Source organism: Mesocricetus auratus, unplaced genomic scaffold (genome assembly GCF_017639785.1).
Source record: "Mesocricetus auratus isolate SY011 unplaced genomic scaffold, BCM_Maur_2.0 Super-Scaffold_100011, whole genome shotgun sequence".
In the NCBI taxonomy this organism is placed as follows: domain Eukaryota; kingdom Metazoa; phylum Chordata; class Mammalia; order Rodentia; family Cricetidae; genus Mesocricetus; species Mesocricetus auratus.
Window position 1 is genome coordinate 1,231,911 of NW_024429195.1, and position 21,594 is coordinate 1,253,504.

At 43.2% G+C, this 21,594-nt stretch overlaps 1 protein-coding gene across 2 annotated transcripts in view; it reads left to right on the forward strand.

Moving 5' to 3' along the window:
* Positions 1–5,525: 5,525 nt before the first annotated feature.
* Positions 5,526–21,594, forward strand: part of Veph1 (ventricular zone expressed PH domain containing 1) — a 198,950-nt gene continuing 182,881 nt past the window's right edge. For both annotated transcript variants that reach the window (XM_040754329.1, XM_040754330.1), the window contains exons 1-2: positions 5,526–5,806; positions 15,415–15,704. In XM_040754329.1, the coding sequence (XP_040610263.1) occupies positions 15,567–15,704 (138 nt within the window). In that variant the 5' untranslated portion in view covers positions 5,526–5,806; positions 15,415–15,566. The remainder of the gene's footprint in view (positions 5,807–15,414; positions 15,705–21,594) is intronic.

The following is a 21,594-nucleotide window of genomic DNA, read 5'->3' on the forward strand; positions in this document are numbered from 1 at the left end:
CATACCGAAGACTCACGATTAGACTTAATAGGGGTCACACCAGGCACTGTCAGCCAAGTCTGGGAGGTTCAGTGGGAGTATCAGATAAGTAAAACAAGTTGAGAAAAACTAATTTTACAAACCTGATGTAAGGTACACTTGAATGACTGCTTTCCTTTCCAAGCCTTTCCTCTCCAACAGATTGTCTGTGGATGGCCATGGTTGCCATTCCAGGGGCATATTTCTCACACGTGTGTCCTGGTGAATCTACTGATGCTCAAAGTGTGCTCTCTTGAGAGTCTACCTGCATTAAACCTAGTCAGGCTGACTCTGTCAGGTAGGTTATTTCCCCAATGGAAACAGCAGAAAAGCTAAGCCCAAATCACCATGTGACAAGAGCAATATGACTTAGTATCTTCTTGTCATCAAAACCAGCAACAAAGGTAATTCCCGCTGAGATCAAACATTTCCCTTTGTTCTCTGATTGGCTCAGAAGAGTCTATATGTCTTCCCTAAATTAGTCACTGTGATCAGGGCAATGCAGTTGCCAAGATCAAAGGGCCCATCTTAAGCATGGGCATCAACTCTACCCAAAGACTATGGCTCCCCAAGGGAGGGCTGAGTGCATTTTTGACAAGGCTAATGGGGTGTTGGGTGGCAAACAGGAAAGAGGAATCCACAGTGAGTGTGGCTTTGGCATACACCGCAGGGTAACTGCCAGTGACAAAGACATACAATAGTTTTGGTTGTATACCTTATACCTCACTTTCCCCCTTTGCTCTGGCCCAAGGCACTCACACCTCATAGAAAGACCTAGAAATACTCTACGTAGGCAAAAACCTCAGATCAATAAAGGAAGAAAGCCCTTTTCATACCTGTTAGGAGGCAGAAGAGCCTCCGCATGCATCAGTCCTCTGGGTACCACCAATTAATTTATGCATTAGGGGTTTATGAAGTGCATTCTCCTTAACAGACAGAGGTCTGTGGAGACAAGGGGCAGCTTGTAAGGAATCCCCCTATGCATGAAGCCTCAGAGACAGTTCCATATTCAGAAGGAACAGAAAAGGAGTTAGCAAATTCAGTGGACACAAGAAACTCCCGCTGGCTGGCTTAGAAAAATCTGTAGGGCGAGTAGGGATGCTCCAGCCAGTTGCTGGGTGTTTCAACAGCAATGCTCACAGTGTAGTGGAATGGCTTCTCCTTCGGACACATTTTGCTTGCTATGCAGTATTTTTCCTCTCCTAGCATATTTGGCTTAAATACCATCTCATTCCATGACCCCCGTTTCTCCCCCACCCCGCTTCCCTCAGGTCATTCATTATAAAGGCCCCCACTAACCTAAAACTTCCCTTGATTCTTTAAAGTGGGTTATTCATTAACAGAACCTAAACTACTGGTTGCTAGCAAATCCAGTTCTCTCACACTGCAAATGGGCCCAGGGAAGCTGCTGCAAATCGACCGGAGAAAGAAGGGAAGCTTTGTGCCAATTGTCAGACCTAAACAGAAGTTCGGAAAAAGGAGAAAAGTTGCTCATTCGCCTGATCCCACTCGCTGAGTCCACGGGCAGTGCAGAGCCAGCTTGGCAAGCACACGGGGAAGCGACAACAGCCACCACCGCGGACAGGACAGGCAGGGCTGCAGGGCTGCCTCAGAGCATGGTCCCGGGTCCCAGCTGAAGTGTGCTCTAAGGATCGCACTTGCTTTCTGCTGCCTGCACCTGCCAGTGTCCTGTGTTAGGAGGTATGCCCCTTTTCTTTCCTGTCCTTTTGTTCAGCAGAAACAAAAGCTAACCAAAGTCATGGTCAGAAACTGCGGGGAGGCAGGGACTGGGGGAGCAGCACAGTGAAACTCCCAAGGGCTGGCTGATTATGCAGGCAAAGTGCAGTGAGGAGCTGTGTGTGTGTGTGTGTGTGTGTGTGTGACCACCTATGTGTACACTTCAGCTTTTAGGGTATGAGTATCTGCTTTTCTGTGGGTGACTCAAGCATGTCTCTAAGCTCAGAGGGCCAGGTAACTGTGTGCTAGATTCTTAGTGTGTGCATTATTGTTCTACCCCCTAACTGTGGTCTCCCATCCCACACACCCGTTCAAGCCTTTTGCGATGAGCAGAGAACCTGCCCCTGCTATTACCTTTGCAGAAAGCTAAGCAGCATCTTGGAGTCAGCGGGTTGGGTGCTCATTGGCGCTGGTCACCATTGCTGCAAGTGTGTGTCATCCAAGTCAGGATCTACTATAACCACTTTGTTCTCTCAAAGGACCATTTAAATAGGCATAATGATCAACAGTTGGGTCCCATGGAATCCATTTTTTTTAAAGATTGTAAAGACAGGAAATTATTCAGCAGTAATATTTGGGAATTTAAATGAAACAATCGGATGTTCAACACTGAGTGTTTCTCACAGTTAGAGAATTTGGGCATGTTTCCTGGCCGAGGGGGGGATGATAGGGGAGCCAAACAATTTGAATTCAGGTTCTTAAAAACAAGATATATGCTGTTCTAGAGGAAATATGACCTGCCAAATCAAAAGTTTCATGTGAAAATAGATACACTATGAAGTCATCTTGAAAGACCACGAAATTCTGAGCTTTATGGAGTTTGTTAGTGATAAGCTACCTCTCATTGTCCACAAAGGGAAACACTTCTCCTCCATTTGTGTTCAAAACTTGCAATTTGCACTTAAAAGGACATGTTCTGGGCTTTTGACTTAAATAGATGACAAAAACTTATATTTGTATGCTCTAGTAATAAGCTCACTACAAATTTGGACTTACGGATTCTTACGAAAACCCTGAGGTCTGAGCCTCTTAGAATTGTTTGGGATAATCTAGCATTGGAGGCTTCTGGCCCAAGCGAAGTGTAGCAACATGCCACAGCAAGGGGACCCAGGGCTGCCCAGGCAACAACAGCCATCTGTGGGAAGGGCTGAAATATATTCTGGTGATTCCCATGGGAACGCCTGTAGTCTTTTCACACTGTGTGAAAAAGATGCTCCTTCAAAAGAATCTTTAATCCTTTCTTTCAAGAGAAAAATCTATCTGGGAAATTTATTCAAAGTTTCTTAGCATCCAAATAGCCCTAAGTTAGTCAGTAGGCATTTTAAATTCAGGTAAATTAGATGAAAAATGTTTTGAGGCAGAGCCATGTTGCTCAAAATATAAACCTTGCTACTCTAGAATTTTCTGAAATAGGAAATCAGGCCTATTCTAACCTGAGTTGTAAGGTAGAGGCTTGAGTTCCTCGGAACAAATTGGTTTTCTGAGTTATTTTCATCAACACTGTCCCCTGTAGAGGTTTCTGTGTTCGTTCTGCAGGCACTATCCCAACGTTAGAGAGACTGACTAAGTCCGTGGTTGCTTCCATACAGCAGAATCTACGGACCCGTGATAGAGCAAATTATTAATGTATTTATAAGTAAACAATGAGTATAGGTCACCTTGAAAAGCCACCAAGAATGTACCACGTTCTCTGGAACGGCATTCCCTTCTGCCTGGTAAACAGCAGAGTAAATGTTATACTAATATGGAAAGCACAGGTATTTGGGTTACCCAGCCATGAAACGTCTAAAATACATTGCAGCCTAGTCCGTCTCTGATCTGTAAACAAAGCCACTGTTATTATTAAGTTGTAGTAGAGGTGAGAAGGACCATAGCAAGAAATAAGAGTTGCCCCCCAAATTCACAGGAACCCTGTCAAGTTAGTGAAATTGGTATGACACAAATGATCTATATCCAGACTTAAGACTGAGGAAAAGCACAGCTAAGATATATACATGGCACAAATAGAAAACAATAAATAACAGCCAAAACCCTAAGTATTTTTATGCTAAGAACTGAATTTAGTCAATAGTACCATAGAGCTTTTACTTTTAAAAGGTATGACACAATGAGGCGCTAACAGGAAATTATGTGTAAGAATAAAAATGCCCAAGGTCTGGAGGCATGAAGCTTTAATCCACATACTCAGGAGCTGAGGCAGGAGGATTGCAAGTTCAAGACCAGCCCGGCTACAGAGTAAGTTCAAGGCCAAGCTGGGCAATTTAGTGAGATACTATCTAAAAATTAAAAAGAAAAAAAAGTAAAAAGAAGGCTGGGAATATGCTGGACCGACCTGCGTGAGGCTTTAGGTTTCATTTCCTGGACCAGAGAAGCCTAAGGATGCTCAAGAGGAAAGCATTGATACGGCTTTTGCTTTATACAGCCGCCTAGAGGCTGATCCATTGTCCAAGTCTCCACTGCAGCCTAGCACAGCTGAGACCGAAGACGGGGTGACTCCAGGCTCCCACACTCTTACTACCGCCCCTCTTGCTGGTGTCTGCGGAATGCCACATTCCAAATCCTACATTCTTAAAGCGTTTAAGAACACTGAACAAAACGGAAGGATTTCGAAACCACCAACCAGAAGAGTAAAGTCTAAAGGACTCTATTCTAGTCCATCAAAGTGGGAGACTTCTGTAGTCATCTGGAAATTTACTAGGAAAAAGCACACTTTTTGGGGGGGCAGGCGGTGACTGGAGTCTCCATTTTATCAAGGAACTCTTCATGTGGGCAGTTCTGCCCCTGAGGACCCTGGCATTATTCTCTCAGAATGTCGTTTGTAGCCATGACCTACCTTTGTCATCCTGAAGATGGACTTACCTGTAGGAGAGCTGCCTTCATAATCCGACTGGAAGTGGACTAAAAGAATACAGTTCTTTAAAAACAAAACAAACAAACAACAACAACAACAACAACAACAAAACCATACTTTTAAATGCTCACCCAGCTGTTAAAGAAATTCAGAGGCTGGGTGTAGTGGCACCCACATTTAATCCCAGCACTCAGGAGGCAGAGGCAGACTCTGAGGACAAGGCCAGGTCCTTAAGAAGTCTGGTCTAGACCAGTCAAGGCTACATAAGGGAGCCCCTATATTAAGTGAGACCCCAGATTAAGTAAGATAATTTTTTTCTGACTCTTGCAGCAACACCTAAAAATACAATCCATAATATTTGATTCATGTAGATCCGTGGGTCTCAACCTGTGGGTCAATCCACCCTTTCATAAGGGTTGCATATCAAATATCCTGCATATAGGATATTTACATTACAACTCATAACATTAGAGATTACAGTTATGAAATAGCAACTAGAATAATTTCATGGTTGGGGGTCATCACAACAGGAGGAACTGTATTAAAGGGTCTCAGCGTTAGGAAGGTTGAAAACCACTGATGTAGATGATCACGAAGAACCTCCCTGGAAAGAATGGAATATTTAGTGAGTGGTTTCATGGAGCAGTTTTCTACTGTCCATTAGCAACTCCCCACATCCTTAAACTTGCACTGACATTAATCTAGAGGCAGGGCGGGAAAGTCAGTTCTTCCAGGCAGTGGCTTTTCCTAAATGCTCCTTGTTTTGAACTCCTGTGTCGCACTCTGAGTTTCCTGCTCCCGCTGAGGCGTGGCCGTCCCATCACCTGCTCCAACCTGGCCTACCTACCAGACCGGCTTCCTGCGTGACTTCCCCACCCCCACCCAATCTCGGAAGGGAAAGTGTAGACTTCCACGAACACAGGGCGTTCTGTCTCCGAGGTCAGCAACGGGCTCGCCCTTACTGGAGCTGCCTTTGTGCTCCGAGGTAGCTCGCCCTGCGAGCCAGTCACCTGACCCTCCCCGGGAGCAGCCGAGGGCTACCGCCGCATTCCTGGAATTCTTGCTCTCGGCACCAGCGGGTGGACAGCTGCGGGTTCTGTGAGCTGCAGTTGAGACTGGCTGTCCGCCTCCCGCCCCGGCTAGAAGCTTTCGGCCAGGCCAGTGACAGCAAGTGAGCCTTGGAGGAGTAGCTCGTCGCAGGTAAACTGAGTTTGCAGGGACAGCTGCGGCTCCCTGAAATGGGCCGCTCCACGCAGAATCATTCCGCTTCTGTCGCGCCTGTTTTTTTTTTTTTTGTTTTTTGTTTTTTTTTTTAGGAAAGTTAACTTGTCAACTGGTACCTCCTTAAAAGCAAACAAACAAATTTAAAACTAATAAGAGAGAACAGACCGCAAAGTTAGGTTCGCTTACACATCAAGGGGAGCAAATTATGAGAGAAATGAAAACCGCAGAGTAAAAGGACAGTTTATAAAACGGATTTCTTCTTGGTTTTGTGTAGCCTCAGGCACGGCGCATTTAAAGTAATGAATGGGTACTGTTCTATACCCACCTGCAAGGTTAGTGGTCATACTGGTAAGTGTCTAACCAAGAGCTTAGTGTCCAGAAAGGATATGAATATACATACATATGTGCATGCATGTTTTCATACGGTGCCTACTATGCGTGCACATATAAGCATATTATCTGGTCCACGGTACTACAATATCTAGAGAGGTAAGTAATACTTCGATTAGAAAGATTTGACCAGACTCTGGCCATGTTTTCAGCTTCAGTTACAAAATAAACAAGCAGGAGAAACCAGACATCTAAGCAAAACGTTGACCAGAAAATAAATAACTGCTTTGCTAGTCCTAATTCAGGGGAAAAAAAGCTGCTTGGTACAGCCAGAGTGGAACACTCCTACAGTAAGGGGATAGTGAGGCAGCTCAGTCATAATTATGCTTCGTGGAGGTCTTCATACCTGGAGACCTCCAGCTTTCTGTCCTAACTCTGCAATGATTCATTGGGCATTTGGGCGACTCCTTTATCCTTTCTCTTAGCATCAGGTTCTCATCGCTGGAAACTTGGGAGGCTCTCAGAATAACGCTGGGCTATGGCAAACACCAACTCTTTGGCTTGTGCAGTGGGAAAGACCAGTTATATCTCTTGCCTATCGGGTCTGTGCGGACAACCTTTGCCAAAAGACAGGCAAAAGGGAAATGCTAGATCACAATTCCTGTGTGATTCAAGAGCTTTAAAACTGAAGACGCATAAACTCAGAGTGAACTGTTTTGTCTTTTTTTAAGCTTAGGTTCGTTGCTGTGTAAGCAGCCATATAGAAATCTGACTGGATAGAAAGGGTCTAATGTAGCCGGGCATTGGTGGCACACGCCTTTAATCCCAGCACTTAGGAGGCAGAGGCAGGCGTATCTCTGTGAGTTCCAGACCAACCTGGTCTACAAGAGCTAGTTCCAGGGCAGCCTCCAAAGCCACAAGAGAAACCCTGTCTCGAAAAACCGAAAATAAATAAATAAATACAAACAAATGGGTCTGATATGATGCTAATAGACTGAATGGGGGAACCCAGCAAGGCCTGTCTCTTCGGAGCTCTCTTGGCCTCTCTGTGTGGCATTCCTTCTTCTTGGTCATGGGGTGCAGAAAGTCTTACCATCGGGGAAGCTGTGGTAGAGGATGTCAGAGCAGAGATGACAGTGTTCCTTGCCTTTGTGATTTTCTCTGTGGAAAGGGGCGCTAGTTTCCGTGGCCTGCCTTAGAGACAAGAGATTCTTAGTTGCTGTGCCTTACTTTTTGAGGGGAGGGGAAGATAAAAGGAATCAGGGGACAGGAGGACCCAAGGCCACAGTGAAACTTTACTCCCGGGCAGCTTTTAGCACCTTCTCTTTGGGGTATTGTTTTCTTTGTCCCAATAGTCTCCTTTAACAAGGGGATCTTTTACACATCACCAACTTTGGTCTTTCGTGTAGCCTGGTAGAAGAGTCCCCATTTCGCCATTGAGACAAGGAAAAGTATGCAACAATGATCCCATAGCTGCCAAGCCTAGAATCCATCCTCACCTTAAAAAGCATCCTTGCTCTGAGGCTAGCAAGTGTGCGTTGAGTGAAATGTGTAATATCTTGGTGTCCAAAGTGATGCTGCTCAAATGACCTTTCCTCCACTGAGCATTCAGGATCATCTTCTGCTAACGGCAGCCTGCCTCTGACTCCCTCACTCTCTTTTGTAACACCCAGGAGACTTTTCTCTAGGTCATCTCCACATTGCAGACTATTTAGTTCAATCGCCATTTTGAGGAAGAAAGCCCCCTTTCAGGCTCACAATTCCAGAGGATACAGTCGGCCTCGGTTGAGAAAGTACACAGCAGTAGGCACAGGAGGCAGCTGCTCCCATAGCATCCAAAGTCAGGAAGCAGAGAGCAAAGAATGCTTACACTCAGGTTACTTTCTCCATTTTTGTTGTTGTTCAGTCTGGAGCTCCAGGTCAGGGACTGGGGCCGCCCCGACTTAAAATGGGCCATCTCACCTCGATTGACCTAATCTGGATCATTCCTCAAAGCCATGTCCAGAGATTGTTTTTCATGGTGAGTTTAACTCCCATCAAGTTGGCAGTTAATACAAACATCATGGTGCCCAAGGAAATGTTTTCACATGAAGGGAACTTAATGGTAGATCAAGTTGGAAGCACGCCTGTGGTGCGCCACAGCAGGCATCACATAGGGCATGAAGGAGCTCAGGGGCCAACTGCCTGTGGGTGGGTGCTCCTCTCCATGGCATTTACTTCTCCCCCTTTCAGATACCATCTCTGATGTGTCTGGGGCAACTCGATTTCTCCGTGAAGTGTAGACATTGTCCAATGACCAAAGCAAAACTCATTTCTATCCCTGTCTATGTTTCTGGCTACCGTTTTACGGAGGTCAAAAAGTTTCTGTACCCCAATAAGCTTCTCCGCCAATGCAACAATCCGAATCAGACCAAATCAAAATTAATTAGAAAAAGCCCACATTTAATGGATACAAAACTCCCAGATGGCCTTCCAGCTCTCCAGAGAGGAGACAGGAAAGAAAGACTAGAAAACCACGAGTCTGTTTGCTGGGGACAGCTTTAATACCCTGTGGGAGTGGTTTTGAGCATCTCTGGGGGAGGGGGACATTATTTGTCTGGTTTTCTGAGATGGCAGCAGGATCTGGAGAGATAGAGGAGGGAACTTGGGATGAAATTTACACCAGAACATTCCAGATTCTTTGGGTATAAGGATGCCAGGGACTGGGGTGAAGCTTCCACCGGAACAGAGATCATCTCTTGACATATATCTGCAACTGGAGAAAGGATGTGTTAAAGGAGAACTAGCCTAACATCTTTTTAAGATACCACAATTCACCATTCCTCATTTTTCTAGGGGGCATACTATTTTGGAATATGTTCCCTCTGCCCCCTGCAAAATCTCCCTACCACTCCTCCTTTTAAATTCCAGAGCTCCCCTTTCTTCTGATTGTCCTGCTCTCTAGCTCTTCTAAACTTCAGGGTATAAATGAGCAAGGATGCAGGGGAGATGGTACAGTCATATTCCCGTTTCCTGACTCTCCCCACACCTTCATTCTTTAATGTTAGTATTACTCTAGGGCAATGGCTCTCCACCTTCCTAATGCTATGACCCTTTAACATGGTTCCTCACATTGTAGCGACCCCTAACCACCACAAAATTATTTTTGTTGTTAACTCATAACTGCAATTTTGCTACTGTTATGAACCATAATGCAAATATCTGTGTTTTCTGATGGTCTTAGGTGACCCCTGTGAATGGGTCGTTCATCCCCCAAAGGGGTTGTGACCCACAGGTTAGAACCACTGCTTTATGAGATTTGTTCTTAACAGTGGCTGCGCATTTACTTGGCACCAGCTCAACTTTTCCGTGTTCAACCAGTTGTGCAGGTGTTGTCTTCGGCAATGGGACCTTGCTGCCCCTTGTGGAGAGCAATCTATTGTCTCAGCAACAGACTGGGTTGTTTGGGGATTCCCATGAGACCACTTCTGCAAACAGCTTCATTAGATGTAACCCCATCTTGATCCCTCCTAGATCCCTTCTCCTCTTCTCCCCTCAATCCTCCTTTCCAGTCCCTTATCCATCTATAATTATCTATTCTATTTCTCATTCCTAACAGGATTTATCTGTGCCCTATAGTCCCTTACTCTGTACCTAGCCACTATAGTACTATGGATTGTAGCTTTTTTATCATTGATTTTTAAAAAAGATTTATTTATCATATATACACTGTTCTGTCTATGTATGCCTGCAGGTCAGAAGAGAACACCAGATCTCACTATAGATGATTGTGAGCCACCATGTGGTTGCTGGACATTGAACTCAGGACCTCTGGAAGAGCAGTCAGTGCTCTTAACGTTCAAGCCCTTTTCCGGCCCGCTATTTTGTTTTATGTTAAGGTCTTTGATCCATTTGGAGTTGAGTTTTGTACAGAGTAAAAAGATTGGTTGTATTTGGATTATTCTACATGAAGCCATCTAGTTTGACCAGCACCATTTATTGAAGATGCTGTCTTTTTCCCAGTGTGTATTTCTGGATTCTTTATTTAAAAAAAAAATCAGGTGTCCATAGTTGTGTGAATTTATGTCTGAGTCTTCAATTCTATTCCCTTGATCAATATGTCAGTTTTATGCCCATACCATGCTGTTTTCATTAATATGGCTTAAAATTAGGAATAGTGATACGAGTAGTTCTTTTATTATTCAGGATTGTTTTAGCACACACACACACACACACGTGAAGCTGAAAATTACACTTACAAGATCAGTGAAGAATTGTGTTGGAACTTTTTTTTTTTTTTTGGTTTTTCGAGACAGGGTTTCTCTGTGGCTTTGGAGGCTGTCCTGGAACTCACTTGGTAGTCCAGGCTGGTCTCGAACTCACAGGGATCCGCCTGCCTCTGCCTCCCGAGTGCTGGGATTAAAGGCGTGCGCCACCACCGCCTGGCTCAATTTATTTTTTTAAAGACTTTAAATGTTTATACAAGTCTTTCACTTTCTTGGTTAGGGTTACCACCAAAATAGTTTATATTATTTGAGGCCATTGTGAAAGATACTGTTTTCCTTATTTCTTTCTCAGTCCATTTGTCATTTGTATGGGGGAGGGTGGGATACTGGTTTTCAAGATTTAATTTTGTGTTTAGTTACTGTGCTGAAAGTGCTTGTCAGCTGTAGGAGTTCCCCGATAGAATTTTTAGGGTCACTTATATATGTTATCATGTCATCTGCACATAAAGGTACTGTGATGTCTTCCTTTACAATTTATAGCCCTTTGATATCCTTGTGTTGTCTTATTTTCCCCAGCTAAGACTTCAAATGCTGTACTAAATAGATACAGAGAGAGTGGACAAACATGTCTTGTTCCTGATTTTAGTGGAATTGCTTTTTCTCTCCATTTAATTTGATGTTGACTATGAGCTTACTGTAAACTGCCTTATTATGTTGAGGCATATCCCTTGTATCCCTGATCTCTCTAGGGCTTCTTTCATGAAAGGGCATTGGATTTTTGCCAAAGATCTTTTCTGCTTTAATTGAGATGATCATGTGTTTTTGACTTCCAGTTTGTTTATGTAGTGGGTTACACTTATCAATTTACATATATTGAACTATCCCTGCATCTCTTGGATGAAACCTGTTGATCATGGTGGATGCTCTTTTTGATGTGTTGTTGGGCTTAGGTTTAAAAACATTTTATTGAGTATTTTTGTGTCTATGTTCATAAAGGAAATAGGTCTATAATCCTCTTTCTTTGTTAGGTCTTTATGCAGTTTGGGTATCAGGGTAACTGTGACCTCATAAAATGAATTGGGCAATGCTCACTCTTCTTTGAAACTCTGGTGGAATTCTGCACTAAAACCATCCAGTCCTGGACTTTTTTTTTGGTTTGGTTTGGTTGGGAGATTTTAATGATTGCTTTTATTTTACTAGGGGGTCATAGGTTTGTTTAAATTGCTTAACTGATCTTGATTTAACTTTCGTGAGTGACAGGCATAAGAAAATAATCTATTTCTTTTAGATTTTCTAATTTGGTAGAGTATAGGGTTTTTTAAAGTATGTCCTTATGATTCTCTGGATTTCCTCAGTGTCTGTTGTTATGTCTCCTTTTCCATTTCTGGTTTTGTTAATTTGGGTAGTCTTGTTCTGCCTTTTAGTTAATCCGAATAAGGGTTTGTCAATCTTACTGAGTTTTCTCAACAACCAATTTATTGATTTTTTAATATTGTTTTTCTTTGTTGTTGTTCTTGTTTCTGTTTTATTGATTTCATCCCTGAATGCAATTATTTCTTACTGTTTTGGAGGTGATTTCTTTCTTTCTTTTCCTTCCTTCCTTCCTTCCTTCCTTCCTTTCTTTCCTTCCTTCCTTCCTTTCTTTCTTTTACTCTTTCTTTCTTCCTCTCTTCCTTCCTTTCTTTCTCCCTTTCTTTTTAAGAGTTTTCAGGTGTGTTATTAAGTTGCTACTATGAAATCTCCCCAATTGTTTTTATGTAGGCGCTTAGTACTGTGATATTTACTCTTAGCACTGCTTGCATTCCTATAAGTTTGGGTATGATGTGTATCCATTTTCATTCAATTCTAGAGAGTCTTTGATTTCTGTCTTGACCAATTTTTCATCCAGTAGAAAGTTGTTCAGTTTCATCAGTTTGTAAATTTTCTGCTGTTGATATTCAGCTTCAGTCCTTGGTGATCTGACAGGATGCAGGGAGTTATTCCAATTTTCTTGTATCTGTTGAGACTTGGTTTGTGTTGAGTATATGGTCAATTTTGGAGAAAATTCTATGAGGTGTTGAGAAGAAGGTATATTCTCTTGTGTTTGAGAGAAATGTTCTGTAAATGTCTGTTGGGTACATTCTCTTTATAAGTCATTTAGTTCCAACATTTTTCTGTTTAGTTTTTGTCTGGATGACCTGTCTATTGGCAAGGGTGGGTACCGAAGTCTACCACTATCAGTGTGGGAGGGTCAATACATGATTTAAGCTGTAGTAGTGTTTATTTTACAACTTGGGTGCCCTTGTGTTTGGGACATTGGTGTTTTAATTAGTCAGGGTCCTCTAGGGTAATAGAACTTATAGAATGAATCTAAACAGAGAAAGAGGAAGGAGGAAAGAGTGAGAAAGTAAGAGAGAGAGGGGAATTTGATAAAATGACTTACAGGTTGTGGTCCAGCTAATAGAGCAATAGCTGCCTATGAACAGAAGGTCCAAGAATCCAGTAATTGTTCAATCCACTAAACTGGATGTTTTCAAAGCTGGTCTTCAGTATATGCTTGAATACTGAAAAAGTAGACTGTAATGCCAGTAACATAATGGACTTGCTAGTGAGAGCAAGAACAAGCAGACTAAGAACTAGGCTTCCTTTTTCCGTGTCTTTATATAGGCTTCCAGCAGAAGGTGAAGATAAGACGATTAGAGGTGAGTCTTCCCACCTCAAAATATCTGGATTAGAGATGTGCCTTCCCACTTCAAAGATCCAGATTAGAAGTGGGTCTTCCCACTTCAAATGACTGGGAAGATTGTAATTCTAGGTGTTGATATCTGGTCTTGTTTTTATAGGCGGGATGTTTTGTTTCTTGGCTTCTGTTTCCTCTCTGGTTCTTAGGAGAGTGTGGAGGTTGTGTTGTGTCTGGTAGAAATTCTTCTGGGGTTATAAGTGTGGGTACTGGGGATTTCTGGGTATGGGAGCTGACACTTCAAAATGGGGTGGGTTGGAGTGGTCTGAGGATATTCACAGGAGAGATAAAAGCAGAGTGTTCCACCAGGATCTGTTTAGTTAGTCCCCTGGGAACGGAGCCAGAGATTGAAGAAGGGAACCCCAGAAGGTCTACTATAGAGCTGGGGGTGAGACTGGGGGATTGGACTTGGAGAAATGGAGGGATAGATGAAGATCTGTAGTTAGTCTACTTGTTTGCCTAGTCAGATTGTCCGTGGGTTCCCAGGAGTGTCTACTGCAGTAGGGGCTGGAGCAGGGGAGGGCTGGAACAAAGCAAATAGTTTGGGGAGGGAGGCTGGGGGAAAGATCTGTGGGATCCACTGGAGATGGGTGCAAAGGGGGCAGGGAGATTGAAGCAGGTATTCTGTTGCAGGGTTGGGGACGGGACAAGGCTGAGGAACTGGATTTGAAGAAACAGAAGGACAGGTGAAGATCTATGTTAGCCTACCTGCTTTCCCAGCTAGAGGAGTTGGGTCAGGAGAAAGCAAAGAGTTGGGGGAGGAAAGTTAGGAAAGCAACATCTGTGTAGTCTACCGGAGGTGAAGGCTCCTGAGGGAGGGGTGCTTAACAGGTGGTTTGCTGTATGCTGTAGAGCTCTGGATGAGATGGGGGATTGGATTTGGTGTAGCTGATGGAGAGGTGAAGATCTGGTGTGTTAGCCTACTTGTTTCCTTGGCCAGAGTGAGCTTTATTTGTCTAAAGCTGGAAGATAGTATAAAAATTATACATCAACAGATAATAATGCCATTGAAATACCTAAAAGTGGCCCATGGGTAATTGACCTGAATATCACATGAAGGATTTGTCTAGATACCACAGTCAACAGAGACTAAGTATCTTGAATTTAAGGCTGCAAACAGCATAGAGAGGTACTCCCACAGCAGTAGCTTCCAGGGGAGATCTGAGAGTATCCAAGAGACCACAGAGTCCTCTTTCTTCTCACTCTCCTTCACACTGAAATGATAGCCACTCTGGGCTCTTACTCTCTAAGAAGGTAGCTGCGTTTATAAATTGCTTGCATGAGTGAAGAGATAGATTATGCTTCACTATAAAGTGAGCTGGAAAGTCTGCTCACTCAAAAGCAGGAGATTAGCCCCACAACAGCTACTAAGGAACCTTGGGGAAGTCATCAAACATCCCTGGCCACCAAATGGCAACTGCAGTATCTACTAAGCAAACAATTTTTATCTTCATTATCTCCAGAAGGAAACTAAGGACTAAAGAGAATAACTGGTACCCAGCTTATCAGCTTGCTCTATTTTCTGTGGACTATTGCACAGTGGAGAAGTGAAATGAAATTGTATTATTCCAACTGAGTAATGGGGGGGAGATACCTGATCCCAAAGACTTTCCTGCTTAGTCTGTGCTGCAATACTATCATGTTCAGTGTCAGCGCTCAACTTCAGTTTCAGTAGAGATCTCCCTAACCCACATACTGAGCTGAAGCCCTTTATCTCGTTGCTGTGTGATTAGAGAGTGCACAGGATTAAAGTGAGGAGATAACTTTGTGGACAGAAGGAAAGAGGAATTTCTGTTGTCACGGCTGGAACATGAAACCAAGAGGGTAAACTAGTTTCTATGCCAGGTTCTGGAGGAGTGGGGACCAAGCAGTGGGTCTAAGCGGGGTTTCCTATGCTCTCCTTTCTCCTTCGTCCCCTGGGCTCTGCTTACAGAGATCTAGCAGGGTGAGAGGGGATGGGGTTGTAGAAAGTGTATGAGTCTTATGCTGCTCTTTCAAAGCTTCAAATTAAATTCTGGAGGAATCTGATATTTCCTGAAAGAGAGAATTTTCCAGGACAAAAACAAACAAGAAAGAGCTCGTTCAAATACCACCAAACAAGAGTTAATTACTCCGTGTAGGGATTTCCAATTCTCCTCCCCCTGCTTCCCTCTCCCACTTCCTGCCCCCTCTTCCTTGCTGTCTCCCCTCTCTTTGTCCCTGCACACACACACACACACACACACACACACACACTCACACACACACACAGCGCTATCAAGGTCACATTCTGAGCTCATGCCATCTGCCATTCTGCCACTGTCCCATTATGTCATTTGTTTCCGTTACAGGGACTGCCAAAGGAGACCCCTGAAGTCTGAAGAATAATGGCCCTTCCTGGAATGTGAAGTATACCTACTGCCGCATGATTTCCTCTCTCTAACCGTGGATAGTTGATCATGGCTGTGTGTCCACCACAGAAAGCCAACTGATCCAACCCACAATGCATCAACTTTTCAGACTGGTTTTGGGGCAAAAAGATCTTTCAAGAGCTGGGGATCTCTTCTCTTTAGACGACGCCGAGATTGAAGACAGCCTCACAGAAGCGTTGGAGCAGATTAAAGTCATTAGCTCATCTTTGGTAAGTAAATTGGTTTGTCGAATAGACCTCTCAAGTGGCCAATCTCAGAGCCAAAGACTACATACCTCTCAGCCAACAGAAAGGGGCAAGGCCTGTGATTTGCGTAACGTGTGGTTTAATTGGTTTCTTGGAAAAATAGCATTGTACAAACCATTATCTTAAGCCAGCTTTTGCCCACTCACAGGGACCTGAATGCTAGAAATCGCAAACTACGGTGGGATTCTTTAGGGGCTATTTTTACATCCTTGAAATGTCATGGAAAAGAGGGGTGTAACAAATTTAAGAAAAGCAGACCTGCCAAGCTGCACAACTACATCAGCAAACAAGGCAGGGTGGGTGTGTGGTGGCAGCTGAATAATGAAAGAAGGCAGGTGACACCTCTGGCACACTGGTAATGTGAGACACGGGACTGCCAGAGCGCTGCTGCCAGAAATGACAGTTGCCCAGGGCTTGACGACGCTGATTCTGTTTACTTATGCATTGCCTCGCTCTCTGTAAAAAAAAAAAATCCCTTTCTTTGCTTCACTTTCTACCCTCCAGTCTCCATTTAATTCAGCCCCAATGATTAGTCCCTAATATGAGCACATACCTTTAAGATCCCAAATCAAGCCTCCCCTTCCTTTGTTTTGCCCCTGTGTCAAAACGATATATTCTGAAAACACACCCCCAAAGCGGAGATAATGTGCAGTACCCAGTGTGGTGTGATGTTGACCTTCTTGGTTGGACTCGGACCTTCCTTGAGATTAGCCCTACTTCAAAGGCCGCAGGCGCTAAGCACCTGTCACACTCACATCCTCACAACTCCATAGTTCTCGTCCACGCTTAGCACGGACACCCAGTGGGAGGGAGAAGTTGTGTGGGGCTCTGGACATTGACGTGTAACAGCAGCCTCTTCCACAGGACTTTTAAAAGGAGCACTGGCAAGCCACGAGGTTGTCTCCACATACCCGTCATCGAGTCCATTTGCCCTTCACTCTTTTTTTAAAAAAGATTTATTTATTCATGGATTTTGTGTGTATAAGTGCTCTGTGCTCATGCACACCAGAAGAAGAAGTCTGATCCCATTACAGATGGTTGTGAGCCACCACCGTGTGGTTGCTAGGAATTGAACTCAGGACCTCTGGAAGAGGAAGGCAAGTGCTCTTAACCACTGAGCGGTCTCTCCAGCCCCTGTTCTTCTCACTCAGCGTACTAGTTCCCATACTGACCAATGAGATCAATGCCTTAACATTCTTGGTTTTTTTTCCAGACCACTAATCAACTATTCTGACTGAAAACATAAAGCTTATTTTCACTCTCTGGGTAGCATTTCTGTGCTGTTTCCATCAGGTTCCCTTGTCCCCTCCTCTAGAAATAAGCCGGCTGGAATATGCCATCGCCGTCTATCCTCTCTGGAAAAACAAACCTACTCAGACTGAGGTCCCGAAAAGCCTGTGCTGTTTCCACCAGAGGTCACTAGTGCCCCGTGCTTTCTTTTGATTCCTTCAACCTGCCTCCCAGATGTCAGGTGAAGGACTTTAGGACTGGCGCTGTTGTATCCACCCCCACTGGTGCAGGGAGGGTGCTGCACAGGAGGGCTGTTGGAACTAAGCCCTCCAGCCAGCATGACAGTTCACGACTCTTCTCTATTAACTTCCTTCTCGTTGACTTCGTCTGCCTATCCCCAGGGAGCGGAAGAAACGTGGCGACTTAACCACTTATGAGTGTCCAGCTTTGGGGGACGGATGCCATACACTCCTTTTTCCCTTTTCTGATTGGCTGGCCCATTAGCTGTGTTAAATTTACCCCTCAGTGATGTGGCCCAGGCCTCCCTTGGCAGTTTGATGACCCTTTCCTGACCACCCTGGATCATAGTAATTAATTCTTATTCCCAATCCTTTTCCAAAAGCGGAACTGGGAGTTTCCTTTTGAACTGCCTTTTCCAACGTGTTTCCAGCACCCATATTTTCCTTGGGACTCCGGACCAACGGACTCTTCTGATTGTTAAATAGTGAGGTTGGGAATGTTGTTTTGACGTTTCGTCCCCTCCCCTCTTAAATTTCTCTTTGTTAACTGTCCTCTCTGTATCACGAGGCTCTTTGATGGGGCCTAAGCAAGGCTCCTACTGTGAATGTTTCCTACTCTGCTACCAACAGAAGGCTGGAAAAGAGTGAGATCCCCCCATCTGACCTCAGCAATTGGAATTTAGTTTCCCAGTAATTCTGAGAAAGGAATGAGTGAGGAGTAATTTACCATGGTGCCAGTAGCCAAAGCTCTGTAAAACTGCGTCTGTCTTGCCCGCTCTTTCTTCTGAGATCAGGTACTTCCGCTTTGCCTTCAAGTCTGGGCACGGTCTATTACCACTAGCAGCAGCGGCAGCATTGCCGCCATCATCATCATCATCATCATCTTAAGCTTATCCAGACTTACACTGTTGCTGAAGATTCGAGAATCTTGACAAAGACACGGCTCTTCCAACAACCGTTGGAGGTTAAAAGTTACCATGTGTGATTATCATCTTGACAGGATCTGAAATCAGCTAGTAGCAAACTTCCTAGCACACTTGTGAGTCACTTAGATTCGACTCGTCTTTGGCATGTCTGTGAGGAATCGCCTTGACTAGATTCACTGATGCGGGAAAGACCCACCCTAAGAGTGACGTCCGTGGACTTGGATTCTAGACTTCCATGAAAAGGAGAAAGCTGGCAAGGCATGAGCATTCACTGATTTCCACTTCCTAATGTTGGACACGACTAAGTTCCTTCCACCAGAACTTCTCAGCCATGATAAACAGCACCCTGGAATAGTAAACCCAAGTAAACCTTTTCTCCCTTAGTTTGCTCTTGTCAGAGAATTAATCACAGCCATAGGAGAAGGAGCTAAGACATACCATGTTCCTCCTTTCACCCAGAAGAAATCTTGCTATTCAAACATTTTACTCCTTCTTTGTTCTAGTCTCTCTACTCAGCCGCTAAGATCCAGCCTCCTTTCCTACGAGAAAAGCTTCAAACTGTTGAACAATTGTCAGGTCTCGCCTTCTCTTCCAGGCTAAATATTTTTAATATCCGTGGGTTTTCCCATGATACGGAAAGGTGTCTATGTCAGGGAAAGGTTGTACCTCCTGGCATCCTACATAAAACCCTTGGTCAGCAAAATGCATTTTGTCAGTATGTGGGGAAAACTACACAAATTGTGCTATCTAAGCACAACAGTGATATCAATGACAGCAATAATGTATCTATTTATGATGAAATGGTAACATACGTATCAGAACTTTTGTGTCTTGAGTTGTTCTACCCAAGTCTCTGTTCTGAGTTTTAGAGAGGGAATATTATTAATGTCTATATTCCATCTTCCCCGATGGAATATTAGTCAAGCTTCACTTCCTGAAACACATCCAACTCACCTGTGTAATCTTTTACAGACTGTGTCTCTGTTGAGGCCCCTGAGATGGCTAATCCCATCCATACAAGTACACTTCACTGATTTCATTCTCTGTAGTTTTTTTTTTAACTTTTGGGGGGGCGTCTGTCATCCAGCTCCCAAATAAATACAGGGAGACTTATCTTTCTTATGAATGCCCAACCTTAGTTTGGCTTGTTTCTAGCCAGCTTTTCTAACTTAAATTATCTTGCTTCTTTTTTTGCCTCTGGGCTTTTTACTTTCCTTTATTCTGTATGTCTTTCTTTCCTTCTTACTCCGTGGCTGACTGTGTGGCTGTGTGGCTGGTGTTCTCTTCTCCCCCTTTTCTCTCTCCTCAATCCTCTCATTCCTCTTCCCAGATTTTTCCTTCTATTTAATTCTCTCTGCCTGGCAGCCCCACCTATCCCTTTCTCCTGCCCAGCTATTGGCCATTCAGCTCTTTATTAGAGCAATTAGGTGTTTTAGGCAGGCAAAGTAACACAGCTTCACAGAGTTAAACAAATGCAACATGGAAGAATGCCACACATCTTTGCATCATGAAACAAATATTCCACAGCATAGATGAATTTAACACATCTTAAACTAATATTCCCCAATCTCAAAAAAGAAATCTTGTATCCAAGGTCTCAGAGAATGCCTCACTGTAGCTCCAAGTACTACCCACCTTCTCAACATTCTGGATCCCCTTGCCAGGGGTCATCTTAAGTTGATATTGTAGTTCATCCTTGTTTTATACTTGGACCATTTGCTCAGAGCCATTACTAATGCTAATCAGATAAAGAGCTCTGCTTCTAAAATACAATTTTAGTAGCAATAGTACACATTTTCCACATTTATCCTGAGAAATTCTAGAACTTATAAAGGTGAATCAAAACTTATAGCCAGGTCATTTTTATGTAGATTATATTACATTTAAACACCATTATAAACCATTATAAACACATGCTTGCCTTTAGACCCTTATGCTAATGAATACTGTCCCTGCTTTGCTTTGAGCTCCTCACTGGAATGTCTCTAAGTTCCCAAGCATACATTTAATTTTTTAAATTCTAAATCATTTCTAGACTACCTTTATTATTAGTTTTCTTTCTTGTTAATTGAGTTTTCTTTCCACAGAATTTCAGGTGAGATCATCTCTTGCTTCTTTAAGGGTGTATAACCCTAACCCTAACCCTAACCCTAACCCTAACCCTTGTGGCCCTTGGTAGGCTGACCATACTCCATTGGAGGGTCCCACACCCCTGAATATATTGTGTATTGACAACACAAATTTGTCTCAGTGGCTTTCTTTTTTAACATTTATTTATTTTTTACTATTTATGTGTGTGAGTGCTTTGTCTGCATGTATGTATGTGTAACACATGCTTGTCTGGTGCCTTTAGAAGTGAGAAGAAAGAATTGGATCCCTGGAACTCAATCATACAGGGCTGTGAGCCACCTTATGAGGACAAGGAATTGAACCTGGGTGCTCTGCAAGAGAAACAAATGCTCTTAACTGCTGATCCATAGTTCCACTCCTCAATATGAGGTTATTTTAAAAACAAAGTAAGGAAAAGAAATAATAGTAAAACCAGAGAGAGAGAGAGAGAGAGAGAGAGAGAGAGAGAGAGAGAGAGAGAGAGAGAGAGAATGAAAGAGGAAGGAGGGAAATTTGGCACAATTGAAATGCTTGCATATTTCTTTCCAATACACAGTCCTCCTTTAAACCCTTAAGTTAACCTGTAGCAGGACTGTGGTACTCAGTCATGTGTTGTTCAACTTCTACATTAGAAATGCATGACTTAAAATTATTAGTAGAAAATTTTAAACTTTTGTATAAATTTTAAAAACTAGAAAAAATTTAGTTATTTGTTGTACATCATAATATCTGAAACACATAGATTTTAAAAACCAGTTGTTTTTCTTTACACTGAGAATCTTAGAAGTATATAAAAACTAGGAAAAAATTTAAACTTCATATAAATACTTTCGTAGTTTTGGTACTTTCATTCATGTAGTGGATGCAATATTCTATTCTATTATATTATATTATATGCCACTATTTATTTGTCCATTCTTCTTTTTGACTGACCTTCATTACTTAAACAGTGCTACAGTAAGCATTCTTGTAGTTGGCCATTGTGGCAAATAATGCGCTTCTCGGGTTCTCAGTATAAAGTAAAACACCTGGATTTGGAGATCTTTGCGCTTGCAATCTTAGGATATGCGCCAAATTGTGTTCTAATATGGAGGGTATATGAAGGCTCTGGTTTCTGTCATCATCAGCTCCTGCATCTATCTAAATTTTTTTTATCCAAATAAGTTTAGTGAAGCAATACGCAAGTGCTAATCCAATCGGTAACCCCTCGTTACCAGTGAGGGCAACTGTTCTTCGTGTGTTCGTGTGCCGTTTTACCAATTGGGTTTGTTTAAAGTGCTGATTCTAGTCTTTCTTGTTTGTTGTAGGGAAGGGTATGGAGACTGCATGGCCCTTTGCAGAATAAGGCTG